Here is a 13,970-nt window from a genome sequence, read left to right on the forward strand (position 1 = left end):
CAGGACTGGCCCATGTTCCTCCCCAACCTCCTCACTGTCCGAATCTGCTGCCAGCTCTGCCGGCCACTGGTGAGCCACAACACTAACACATGGTTAGTTTATGGTTCAGGGTATTCTGTGATTAAACTGTGTTTCAGTTCCAGTAATGAAGCGACATAGGTTATAGTGTCCCGATAGTCCTTGAATTACAACCATTTGTTTAGTGACCTTCGAAGGTTCAATGGTATTACAAAAAGGGACTTAAAGAATCACGGAGTTGGAAGAGACTTTGGAGGTCATCTAGTCCAACCCCTGCTCAGGCAGGAGGCTTACAGAATCACGGAGCTGGAAGGGACCTTGGAGGTCATCTAGTCCAACCCCTGCCCAAGTAGGAGCCCCTATCCCAATCCAGACAAATGGCACTCCGGTCACTTCTTAAAGACCTCCAGTCTTGGAGCAACACGCAAGTTCTGGTGGCAAGCTGTCCCCCTGTTTAATTATCCTCCCTGCTAGGAAATTAGTTCCAGGTCGCTTCTCTCCTGGATGAGTCTCCATCCCTTGTTTCTCGTCCTGCCTTCCGGCGCTTCGGAGCATGACGTTGACCAAAATAAATTAATGGTCAAAAATTATGTGGGCTTACACACCCCACTTCCTCTGTAGGTCCTCCATGAGTTTCACATTGGAGAAGCCACTAACTTTCCAGGGGAATCCAGCCCCCTCCCCTCCTTTGCGACTTGTGGCCATTTTACACAATTCTGGCATCCCCGTGGTCACATGATCAAAAGTTGGAGGCTTGGCAACTGGCAGATATCTCTTGACGGTTGCATGGGACCTTCCGATGAGCAAAAAGTCAATGGGGAAGCAAAGTCACTTAGCGACTGGGTTACTAACTTTACCGCCGCAAGGATTCTCTTAACCGCCGTGGAAAGGAAGGCCTTAAAATGGGGAAAAAAAATCTCAGCCAAGGTGTAAAAGCTCACCTGTTCCTTCCACTGTAGGTCGAGGGTTTGGAAGTGGAAGTTGCCCGAGCCACCATCTTCTATAAGCAGGCCTGGATGATCCTAATGGTGGATACCGCTGTGGCCTGCCCTGTCAGTGAGTCACTTGCTTACTATTATTATTATTATATACTTTATTCATTAAACATGAAACTTAGCCAACTGAACATTGAAGAATGCATTACAAATACCAGTGACTGGTGCTAATGATTGATACGGTTTGCTGCCAGCGTCCTAAGTATCAACCAAGTACCTTCTTCAAATATAAGATGTTCCGAATAGCGCAGTTTTTTGCAGTTCCGCTGGTGTTATTGCAGGAAGCTGCAATTTGTTGATGTATCTTGTAAAATTCTTGGACATGGTGCCAAGTGCCCTGATGACAATGGGTATCACTCTTACATGCTTCATCCATAGCCGTGTAGCTTCGATGGCCAGGTCGCGATATTTCATTATTTTTTCTAGTCCTTTTTCTTCGACTCTGATATCTCCAGGAACAGTAATATCAATAAATTGTACACTTCGGCCCTCTACAACTGTGATATCTGGCATGTTATGCTCCAAATGACGATCCGTTTGTATTCGAAAGCCCCACAAGATCTTCACCATCTCATTTTCGATAACGTTTTCCACTTTATGTTCCCATGACTTTCTGGATACAGGTCAATCATATTTTTTACATAATGACCAGTGGATTAATTTAGCAACTCAGTCGTGTCTAGCTTTGTAATCAGTTTGTGCAATTTTGCTGCATTCACATATTAAATGTGAAACCGTTTTAACTTTGTTATTGCAAATTCGGCAATTTGGGTTGTCAGTGGATTTTTGTATCTTCGCTTTCATGGCATTAGTTTGTAGTGCTTGTTCTTGAGCAGCCAGTATTGAACCTTCCGTTTCTTTCTTGATAGTTTCCATCTTCAGCCATGTCCATGTCAAGTTGTCATCACATTTTCCTTCAATGTTTTTCAAGTGCTGTCCATGCAAAGCTTTGTTTTTCCATCTATTTAATCTGATTATTATTGCGTGGTTAATCTTTGGTGAGATTCACAGCCTTTGGGGCTGGTTGGTAGCTCAACAGCTTGAGTCCTAACCAAGGACCTAGGAACTGTTAAGGTAACGTCGGAGGATATAAGCTGTTCCAAGTAGGGTGGTTTTTTGTAGAATCAGAATGTTGAAGTCTGATAAATTTAAAATTTCCAAATAGCAAGGTAGCCCTTTAGGTATTGCTTCAAGGGCTCCAATTACAATCGGGACAACACACAATTTCTTTTTCCACAGTCGCTCGACTTCAATTTGCAAGTCCCGGTACTTTGTGATTTTTTCTTGCTGTTTATCTTCAATTCGTGCATCTCCAGGTATTGCAATGTCAATGAACCATACTTTTTTCTTTTCAACTATTGATATGTCGGGTGTATTGTGGGCCAAGTGCCTGTCAGTCTGAATTCTGAAGTCCCACAAGATCTTGACTTTCTCATTCTCTAAAACCTTCTCAACGTGATGTTCCCAGTGTTTTTTGCTGTACTCAAATCCAAACATTTGGCACAATTTCCAGTGAATGATCTTAGCCACGTGGTCATGGTGTTGTAGGTAATCAGTTTGTGAAATTTTGCTGCACCCACTGATCAAGTGGTCGACTGTCTCGTCTTTCTCATTACAGGGGCGACATTTGCTGTTGGTGGTAACATGTTGAATTTTTGCCTTCATGCAGTTTGTGGCTAAGGCTTGTTCTTGAGCTGCCAAAATAAAGCCTTCTGTTTCTTTTTTCAGTGGTGCTGATCTTAACCAGTTCCAAGTTAGCTTTTGGTCAGCTTTGCCTTCAATACTTTTCAAGTATTGGCTGTGCATAGCTTTGTTTTTCCAATTTTCAACTCACTTCTCAATTACTTCTTTCTTATATTCAGCTTTTGACTTAGTTTTCTTTAAAAGGCCTCCTTTATTTACTTCCTTAATCATTGGTTCTTCACTTTTCTGGATGTAATCATTCAAGCTGTGTCTTTCTTCTTCCACAGTCTGTTTTACTTATAGGAGTCCTTGACCACCCTCTGCTCTTGGTAGATATAATCGGTCAACATCACTTTTAGGGTGCAAAGCATGAGTCATTGTCATAGGTTTCCTTGTTTTTCTGTCCAAATTGTCCAACTCCATCTGGGTCCAGTCAATTATTCCTGCAGAGTATCAAATCATAGGTATAGCCCAGGTATTCATGGCTTTTATGATGTTTCCTCCACTCAATTTGGACTTTAATATCTTGCGAATTCGTCGAATGTACTTGGCTGAAGTTAATTCCTTGACTTTATTATGCATTAAGTCAGAGGCCTCTAAAATCCCCAAGTACTTGTAGCCTTCTTCTGGTTTTACTGCCTCTATCATTTCTTCATTCTAAAGTTCTATTCCATCATCTTCTATGACCTTGCCTGCTTTGGTTGCCATTGTTGCACATTTGTCAATTCCAAACTGCATACCAATGTCTTGGCTAAATTCTTTTGTGCTTTCAATTAATAAATTCATTTCAATTTTTGTTTTACCAAATAGCTTCACATCATCCATTTACACCAAGTGCGAAATTTTCAGTCCTTTCTTTGCAAGTTCGTTGTTGTTGTTGTTGTTGTTGTTGTTGTTTACAGTTCCTTGATAGTTAATAGATGATAACATGGTGCTTTCTTCCTCCATTCCTAAATTGTGCATTGTAGGTGAGCTGTTTTTCCTTCCTTCCTTCCCTCCCTCCCTTTCTTCCTTCCTCTACTTTTTCTTCCGTCTTCTGTCTTGTCATTCCTCCCTACTTCTTTCTTTCCTTTCTTCCTTCCTTCTTTTTCTTCTTTCTTCCCTCCTGCTTTTCCTTCCTTCCTATTTCTTCCCATCTCCCTCCCTCTCTTTCCCTTCCGCCATCCCTCTGTCTTTCCATCCTTCCTTCTTTCTTTCCTCCTGCTTTTCCTTCCTTCCTTCCTTTTGTTGTTGTTCTTAGTTGCGAAGTCGTGCCCGAGTCCGACCCATCACGACCCGATGGACAATGTTCCTCCAGGCCTTCCTGTCCTTTACCATCGTCTGGAGACCATTTAAGCTCATGCCTACTGCTTCGGTGACTCCATCCAGCCACCTCATTCTCTGTCATCCCATTCTTCTTTTGCCCTCAATCTTTCCCAGCATCAGGCTCTTCTCCTTCCTTCCTATTTCTTCCAATCTCCCTCCCTTTCTTTCTCTCCCACCCCTCCCTTCCTCCCTCACTCCTTCCTTCCCACTTTTCCTTCTTTTCTTTTTCTTCCCATCTCTTTCTCTTCCCTCCCTCCATCACTCTATTTCCATCCTTCTTTCTTTCTTTCCTTTTCTTTCTTTCCTATTTCTTCCCATCTCCGTCTTTCCCTCCCTCCCTTACTCCCTCCCTTTCTTTCTCTCCCTACCTCTTTTCAATGCTCCTTCCCACTTTTCTTTTTTTCCTCCCTCATTCTTTTCCTTCCTTCCTTCCTTCCTTCCCTCCTTCCATCCATCCATCCATCCGTCTGTCTGTCTGTCCGTCATGACGTACAAGCTAAGAAAATATAACAACAAAGAGATAGATCAGGGGTGTCAAACTGGATTTCTTCGAGGGCCAAATCAGCATTGCAGTTCTCCTCCGTGGACTGGTGGGGGGAGGGGCAGCAGGGAGCAGGGGGGAATAGGACGGACGCCTCCTGCAGCACTTTATACCAGCCAAAATGGGGCATGGGGGGCCCCTGCACCTTGTTTTTGCCCCCCATGGGCTCCTGTAGTACTCTGCCGGCCAAAAATGGGCTGAAAACAGGCCTCCCGAGGCCCCCGTGCAGCCCGTTTTTGGCCCGTTTTTGGCCTGTTTTTGGCAGCAGAAGTACCACGGGCCAGTCCTTTCAGTATTCTCAGACCGGCCCTACGGGACAGATTAAGTATCCCAGGGGGATGGATCCAGTCCACAGGCCGTGATTTTTGACACCCTTGATGCAGATACTCTAAAATGGGAAGCAATCAAAACACCGACAAACCAAAACACCACACAAAAGGTCCGTCCCCCTTTCTAATCTGAGGCCTAGCAGAAGAGGTCATTCTTCCTGGCAGGATTTTGTTGAGACCCCCCCTGTAACACCTACCCCAAATTAGGGGTGTGTCCCCTATTATGCTCTTATATTAATAACATTATTAGTAACAGCTTTATTCCAACAACATCTATGCACTAATCAGAACAGAACAGAGAACTCCGGTTTGACAGCTCTTTATATAGTAGCTGTCAAACCGGCAACCAATTAGAACGATGTTAGCCCCCCCCCAGGCGACGCCTACATTAACCGACCAATCCTGGCATTGGTTGCTGATGATTGACACCTTGCGTTTGTCAGACACAACACCTCATTAGAGTATCCCACGGAACGGTGTATACAGGCATTGGAGAAGACATACTAAACATACTGGCCATAGTAAACATTTCTGGGCTACAAGCACTGAGGAAAAAAACCCTCTTTCTGTCTTCTGACACCTCAGCAAAGTCATTTGCCAGTAAGAAACATTTGAACCTCTCAAGAAAAACCTCCCACGACCCCTTCTGGGCAGAGAAGGGGGCGAAACTCGGAATAGCCGACATTTTATTTTTATTAGGAAATCACTGGCTATTGACAGAGTAGGCTGCGTAAATGCAGCACTGCAGGCTACTTCAGCTGACTGCAGTTCTGCAGTTCGGCTGTTCAAATCTCACTGGCTCAGGGTTGACTCAGCCTTCCATCCTTCCGAGGTGGGTAAAATGAGGACCCGGACTGTTGGGGGTAATATGCTGACTCTGTAAACCGCTTAGAGAGTGCTGAAAGCCCTATGAAGCGGTATATAAGTCTAACTGCTATTGCTATTACTATTCTTATATTAATTCACTTGACTGAGGCGATCCATTGAACAGTAACAGCTTTATTCCAACAACAACTATGCACTAATCAGAACAGAACAGAGAACTCCGGTTTGACAGCTCTTTATATAGTAGCTGTCAAACCGGCAACCAATTAGAACGACGTTAGCCCCCCCCAGGCAACGCCTACATTAACCGACCAATCCTGGCATCGGTTGGTGATGATTGACACCTTGCGTTTGTCTTAGCTCAGACACAACATCTCCCCCCCCAAAGAGTCAATTGTCATAATGTCAAACCCACACACATCCAGCTTCTTTCTCCTGCAGACCCGCCCACTTTCACTGCCAATGCCTTGCGCTGGACCTCGCCACGGATCATCCCGTCGCTGGTGCTCTTCCCCCACCAGTTTGAAGATGAAACCATTGAGATGGGCCTGGATGGGGGCAGAATTGACAGGACCACGATTGTACGGAATGGCTACATCTTCCAGAGCGACGCCTACTTCATCAGCATCACCGTACCGATTGGCGCTGTGGGAGGAATCACAGAGGTTGGTGCTGGGGGAAGAGGTCCTTTCCCTGGGGTTGGACATTAGGATTTTGAGCAAGATGTCCCAAGGGCACTTTTGCAAAAGGCAGCTGGACTTTGTTTTTTTCTGGAAGACATTTCGCTTCTCGTCCCAGAAGCTTCTGTAGGGAGGGGTGGGTGGGAGGGAAGTGAGGGAAGAAAGGAAGGAAGGGAAAGGAAGAAAAAAGGGAAAGGAAAGGGGGAAAAGCGGGGAAGGGAAAGAAAAAAGGGAAGAACAGAGAAAGCAAAGGAAAGGGAGGGAAAGAAATAAGGAAAAGAGGAAGGAAAGGAAAAAGAAGGGAAGGGGAAGAAGAGAGGAAGGAAGGGAAAGGAAAAGAAAAAGGGGAAGGGAAATGAAAGAAGGAGGGGATGGAGGGAAAGAAAAAAGGAAGGAAAGAAGGGAGGCAGGGAAGGAGGGAAGGAAAGAAAAAAGGAAGGAAGGAAAGAAGGGAAGGAAGGAAGGAAAGAAGAGACAGAAGGAAGGGAAAGGAAACGGAAAAAGGAAATGGAAAGGAAGGAAGGAAGGAAGGAAGGGAAAGGAAAAGAAAAAGGGGAAGGGAAATGAAAGAAGGAGGGGATGGAGGGAAAGAAAAAAGGAAGGAAAGAAGGGAGGCAGGGAGGGAGGGAAGGAAGGAGGGAAGGAAAGAAGGGACGGAAGGAAGGAAAGACGGGACGGAAGGAAGGAAAAGGAAAGGGAAAAAGGAAATGGGAAGGAAGGAAGGAAGGAAGGAAGGAAGGAAGGAAGGAGCGAGCTTCTTGGAACTTCAAGGAAAAACAAAGCCCAGTTGCCTTTAGAAAAAGCACTTTCGTGACAGCTACAATGGGGATGGCCGAGAGTCTCCACAGACTTTCAGACAAGAGGCTCTGAATGAATAACGTTGGTCTGTTTCTTTCCAGAGTGACGTGATCGACAATCATTATGGCACCACGTATACCATCAAACTCCTCCTGGACCGCAGATGGCGAGGAGATGAAAGTGACCGGACCCGTCACTGGATCTTCAAGTCAATCCGCACTCCCTTTGCCCCACAGATACCGGTGCTCACTGACAGTAAGTTTTGTATCGCTCCCGGCTTTTCCTAGGTGAGAAGAGCAAGCCTTGGAAAAGACACCTGGTGGAACACAAGTGCTCTGATCCAGCTCCCTAAACACAACAAGCCCTCTGTAGTCGAAGCAATGATTCTTTCATTCGGAGCGCCAGCAGCCCTGGCAAAAAGTTTCTCTCTCACTGCAGGCTAACAAGTCTGTCGGCAGGGAGATGAATAATTGTCTGCCCCATCTATTCATCTCCACCCCCCGCCTTTTATCCCCAGAGCTGGGGTGAGGCTTCGCTAGCAACAGTGGCTCTTTCATCCCAAGGATCAGCCCATAGATTTCCACTGCTCTCCTTTCCTCTGCCTTCTGCGCATCCATGCGTCAGGCACTAGACCCAGCTGTTCCTCCTCTTCCCCATCAGCCACCTCCAGACCTGGGGGCTGTTGACTCTCCATTTGAGGGCTGATGGATGGCCCATGCTACACCTCTGTGTGTGTCTCTCTCTCTGCCAGCTCCACTCCCATCTTCCCCCTCAGAGCTCTTGGGTTGCCTTGATGCTGACCGGGACTCCCACGCCTCCTCCTCCTCTGATTCAGCTGCTGGAGGGACTGGCAGTTGACAGGCCACAACACTCACCAATGAAAATGTTGGGCCAATTGTGGTCCTAAGTTGAGAATTACCTGTATTTACATTTACAAATACAAATACAATAGCAGAGTTGGAAGGGACTTTGAAGGTCTTCTAGTCCAACCCCCTGCCTAGGCAGGAAACCTTATACCATTTCTGATAAATGGCTATCCAACATCTTCTTAAAGACTTCCAGTGTTGGGGCATTCACAACTTCTGGAGGCAATTTCTCTGCGGACACTTCTATAGAAGGTCATCTCTCAGGAATACTGTTACCTCAACTACATCAGGAAAATTATCCTAGGCTTAGATTCCTCCAGCTGAAATAGCAATAGCACTTAGACTTATATACCACTTCACAGTGCTTTACAGCCTTCTCTAAGCAGTTTACAGAGTCAGCCTCTTGCCTCCAGAAATCTGGGTCCTCATTTTACCTACCTCGGAAGGATGGAAGGCTGAGTCAATCTTGAGCCTGGTGAGATTCGAACTGCCAAACTGCTGGCAGCCGACAGAAGTTGCCTGCAGTATTGCACTCTAACCACTGCACCATCTCGGCTCTGAAACTTCTATTTCTCCTTAGACACGGTCCCAGAGAGATTGCTAACCAATCCTTCCCTGGATATGAAATAAAAGATAAACATACACTATTTCTTAATCCATCATGAGGACAGAGAGATATTTTATATTGTAATAGATTTTGTGAGCCACATATTAATGTTTATATTTTCTTATATTTATCTAATGTTTTTACCTTTCCCTATAGATTTTTGTAGATTCTCTCTGTCTCTCCCCTTCTCTCTCTTTGTCTGTCTGTCTGTCTGTCTGTCTGTCTGTCTGTCTGTCTGTCTACATACTTACCTACCTACCTACCTACCTACCCCTCTCTCTCTCTCTCTCTCTCTCTCTATCTATCTCTATCTCTATCTATCTATCTATCTATCTATCTATCTATCTATCTATCTATCTATCTCTATCTCTCTTATCTCTCTCTCTCTCTCTCTCTATCTATCTATCTCTATCTCTATCTCTATAATCTCTATAGCTATCTATCTCTATATCTCTATCTCTATATATCTATATCTATATCTATATCTATATCTATAACTATAACTATCTACAGGTATATCTATCTATCTATCTATCTATCTATCTATCTATCTATCTATCTATCTATCTATCTATCTATCTACCTACCTACCTACCTACCTACCTACCTACCTACCTAACTAACTAACTAGCTAACTAACTAACTAACTAACTAATTAACTACCTCTCTATCTCTATCTGTCTGTCTGTCTGTCTGTCTGTATCTCTCTCTCTCTCTTTCTCTCTCTGTCTCTGTCTCTCTCTTTGTCTGTCTGTGTATTTATCTATCTATGTATCATCTATCTATCTATGTATCATCTATCTATCTATCTATCTATCTATCTATCTATCTATCTATCTATCTATCTATCGCTATTGGCTCTGAAACTTGTGCTTCCCCTCAGACACGGTTCCAGAGAGAGGCTACTTCGATGTCACCATAGGGAACTTCCTTGCCGATGTGGAGCTGTCTGCCATTGCGATAGGCGGCAAAGTCTTAACGCCACTGGAAATCAAGGCACACGGCTGCACCCTGGAGGAAGTGCCCAATGCCAACCACACCCGAGTTTTCATTCTCCAGGTTCCTTTCTCCAACCCTCTGGTGGAGCAGAAGGTAAGAAGGGAGAAATTCCACGGCAATGTTAAGGGAAGAGCTTTTATCCGAGCGCCGGACGTTTGCAGCTTTGATTGTGACAAGATACTAGTTCCTGTTGCTCAAATGAGTAGATATCATTAAGCTTACTAAGTTAAGTTGCACTCTCTCTTCGTGGAAGAGAAGAGCATGGTCCTTGGTCTCTTTATTTTTAAAGGTAAGTGATCAAGTTTTGCGACCTTCTGATTAGCAGTCAATGGGGAAGACAGATTCACTTAACAACCGGGTTACTAACTGAGCAACGGCAGTGATTCGCTTAGCAATGGCGGCAAGAAATGTCGTAAAATAGGACAGGATTCACTTAACAACTGTCCCCCATAGCTGTTTTGACCTAGACTTCGCAAAAGCACAAAGCCGACTTCTCATCCCGATAAAACTCCTTTTTATTTAGCTGAAAGGGAATTCCTCTCCAGCAAAGTCCCGGCTAACAGTCTTTCAAGAGATTTCACAACTGCAGACCTTGATCAGGCTTGGAGAGCTGCCAGGCTGATATCTTCCAAACGCCACGCTGTAGCAGCAATTACTTGGCAAGAAGTCAGGAACAGATCTTCACCCTAATGAAGTGAACTAATTGTCTCCTGCAAATTCCACTCCCATTTCGCTCCTTTTTATTACCTATGGGAGGGGCCCTTCACCATCCACCTGTGCCTTTCCTCCCTTGTTCCTTAGTCTTTCCCTTCTCCTGGCAGCTCTGTGCATGCACACACTGCAGTGGTGGGATTCAAATAATTTAACAACCGGTTCTCGGCCCTAATGATTTCTTCCAACAACCAGTTCACCAAACTGCTCGGAAAGTTAACAACAGGTTCTCCCGAAGTGGTGCGAACCGGCTGAGTCCCACCACTGGCACACTGGGAATAGGCTCCAGCTGTTCTTCTGCCCCATTGATCTCCGACTCCAAAGGTAGCTGATAACCCTCAGATGGCCCTGGCCCCATTTCTACCTCCGACACAGAGCCCTCATCAGAGCCTTCCCCAGAGTCCAGGCCTGGCCCATGTTCCTCCCCAACCTCCTCACTGTCTGAATCTGCTGCCAGGTCCACTGGCGGGCCACAACAATAGCTATGGAAATTGTGGCCATAAGTTGAAGACTTCCTGTACTCCTTCAGCCAAAGTAGATGGGTTTCTTTGAGGATGACTACAGGTTGAGAATTGCAGGAATTGATAATTTAAATGCTTCTGGCAGGGGAATCCATATACGTCAATGGGTTTGTGTGCCTAAAGAACTTAATTTCTCTTGTAGTATCTCTATGGCAACTTCAGAAAATACACTTTGCATCTCGAGTACACATTTTTCCTGCTCCCGAAGGGCAAGTCGTTCACTCATCCTGGAGTCCTTGAATGCGAAGTCGCTGATGTAGGTGAGTCTGCGTGGCCAAACTGATCCCGACGGCTTAAAAGTCATCAACATCCAATTAGGTCAGGGGTGGGAAAGGATGGCGCTCTTTATGACTGGGACTTCAACTCCCAGAATTCCTGAGCTAGCCATCAGGAAAACATGGTACCCCCGCCCTCTCTTTATCTCTATCTATCTATCTATCATCTATCCATCCATCCATCCCTCCCTCTGTATTTATCTCTCTATCTCTCCATATCTCTATCCCTCCTTCCCTCCATATCTACTCTTTATCTCTGTCTCTCCCTCCTTCCCTCCATATCTATCTCTGTCCCTCTGTCTCCCTATCTCTCCCTCCCTGTGTATCTCTCTCTCTCCATCTCTCCATCTCTCCATCTCTCCATCTCTCTATCTTTATCTCTCTAGCTCTCTATCTTTATTTCTCTATCTCTCTGCATCTCTCTCTATCCCTCCCTCCCCCTCTCTCCCCTCCCTCCCTCCATCTCTCTCGCTCGCTCTCCCCCATCCTCCCTCCCTCCCTCCCTCCATATCTACTCTATCTCTCTCTATCTCTCTCTATCTCTATCTATCTCTATCTATCTTTCCCTCCCTCCGTATCTATATCTGTCTCTCTGTCTCTCTTTCCCCCTCCCTCTGTATATCTATCTATCTATCTATCTATCTATCTATCTATCTATCTATCTATCTATCTATCTATCCCTCCCTCCCTCCCTCCCTCCCTCCCTCCCTCCATATCTATCTCTGTCTCTCCCTCCCTCTGTATCTCTCTCTCTATCTATCTCTCTCTTCATCTCTCCATCTCTCTCTTTATCCCTCCCCCTCTCCCTCCCTCCCTCCCTCCCTCCCTCCATATCTACTCTCTTTAGCTTTCTATCTATCTCTCCCTCTGTATCTATATCTGTCTCTCTGTCTCTCTCTCCCCCTCCCTCAGTATCTCTCTCTCTCTCTCTCTCTCTCTCTATCTCTCCAGCTATCTCTCTCTCTCTATCTCTCCCTCCCTCCCTCCCTCCGTATCTATCTCTGTCTCTCTCTATCTCCATCTCTCCATCTCTCTGTCTCTCTCCCTCCCTCCCTCCCTCTGTACCTCTCCATCTCTCTATTTCTCTCCCTTCCTCCCTCCCTCCATATCTTATCTATCTATCTATCTATCTATCTATCCATCCATCCATCCATCCATCCATCCATCCATCCATCCATCCATCCATCCCGAAATCAGATAAAATGAATCCTGACTGAGCAGGCAATGTAAAGCTGCCCTCCAACCTTTTCTGTGTCTCTTCTTGCGTCCGATGGCTCCTGTTGTCCAGTCCTTCCAGTGTTTGAGGGTTTCTGCGATGGAGTACAGATTGGTCTCATAATGACCCGCGGGAATCTGGATCGCTATTGGGTTCCTTTTGTGGGCGGCCTTCAGCTGACCAACGAACTTGCAGCATCGCAGAACTACACCGTTCAAGATGATGGCAGCTACTTCTACCTGTCGGCGCCATTTTTGGCCATTGGCTTGGTGTATGAGGTGTGTTGGAAATAGACGCTCGGCAGGAATTCTGGTTAAAGGAAGTGGTTGTTTTGACCTAGGTTTCCTTAAAAAGCATGAAGCAGAAGTCTCGGTCCCGGCAAAACCTCTTTTATTTACACGACTGTGAATTCCTTCCATTCACAGTCAGCCAGGCTTGGCAAACAGTCTTTCAGAGGAATGTTTATCAACACAAACCTTATCTCGCTTGGCGAGCTGCCAGATAGCTAGTTTCCAAACACAGGGCAAGGCAACCCTTGGTAAGAGTCTCTTAGAGTCGCAAGCAGAACTTTCCACTCTTGAAACGACCAAAGGAACGAATTGTTTCCTGCAAAAGCCCACTCCCCGTTCGCTCCTCTTTTGTTTCCTGTGGGAGGGGCCAATCACCTCCAAGGTGTGGCTTTACTCCCACGTCGACCCTGCTTTCTTAGTTGTTCTTGTCTTCTGGCAGCTCTGTGCATGCGCACGCTGGGAACAGGCTCCAGCTGTTCCTCTGCCTCACTGCTGCCTAGCTCCCTCTCTGCCTCTGACAGAGCCCTCGTCTGAGCTTTCCTCAGCCCCCAGGACTGTCCCCTGTTCCTCCCCAACCTCATCACTGTCCGTCTCTGCTGCCAGGTTTGCTGTCTGCCGGCAGGCCACAACAGCAGATGTTTTTCTGGAACTCCCTAGCTTTCTCCATGATCCAGCATCCTAGTGGTGGGATTCAAATAATTTAACAACCGGTTCTCGGCTCTAATGACCAGCTGGGTAGGTGGGGCTTGGGAGTCATGTGACTTAGTGGGTGTGGCCAACTCAATGTCACTCATATTGATGAACGCTTCGCCTTATCTATTACAATGGTAATAAGGGTTAACTGGAGAGGCAGTTTCTTTATCAGGGCAATAAAGATGAGGCTAGAAACAACACCAGAATGTTTCCTTCCTGCCTTCCTTACAGGATTAGCCCTGTAAAGTGGAAAAAACAAAATAAGATTTCTTCCAACAACCAATTCTCTGAACTGCTTAGAAAGTTAACAACCGGTTCTCCCAAATAGGTGCGAACTGGCTGAATCCCACCACTGCAGCGTACGTTTGCAATTTGATCTCTAGTTTCTCTGCCTCTTCGAAATCCTGCCTGTACTTCCAGTAGTTCACGATCCACATACTGCTGGAGCCTAGCTTGTAGGATTTTAAGCCTAACTTTACTAGCGTGTGAAATGAGTACAATGGTGCGTTAGTTTGAACATTCTTTGGCGTTGCCCATCTTTGGAATTGGAATGTAAACTTGACTTTTTCCAGTCCTGTGGCCACTGTTCTATCCAAATATTAGACAGCCCCATAAATG

At 45.7% G+C, this 13,970-nt stretch overlaps 1 protein-coding gene across 1 annotated transcript in view; it reads left to right on the top strand.

The window, feature by feature from the left end:
• Positions 1 to 13,970, top strand: part of LOC116521848 — a 40,549-nt gene that overhangs the window by 14,319 nt on the left and 12,260 nt on the right. The window contains 6 exon segments of the mRNA XM_032236497.1: positions 978 to 1,074; positions 6,138 to 6,361; positions 7,276 to 7,429; positions 9,531 to 9,739; positions 11,021 to 11,138; positions 12,442 to 12,647. Of these exon segments, the coding sequence (XP_032092388.1) occupies positions 978 to 1,074; positions 6,138 to 6,361; positions 7,276 to 7,429; positions 9,531 to 9,739; positions 11,021 to 11,138; positions 12,442 to 12,647 (1,008 nt within the window).

This window comes from Thamnophis elegans, chromosome Z (genome assembly GCF_009769535.1).
Source record: "Thamnophis elegans isolate rThaEle1 chromosome Z, rThaEle1.pri, whole genome shotgun sequence".
NCBI lineage: Eukaryota > Metazoa > Chordata > Lepidosauria > Squamata > Colubridae > Thamnophis > Thamnophis elegans.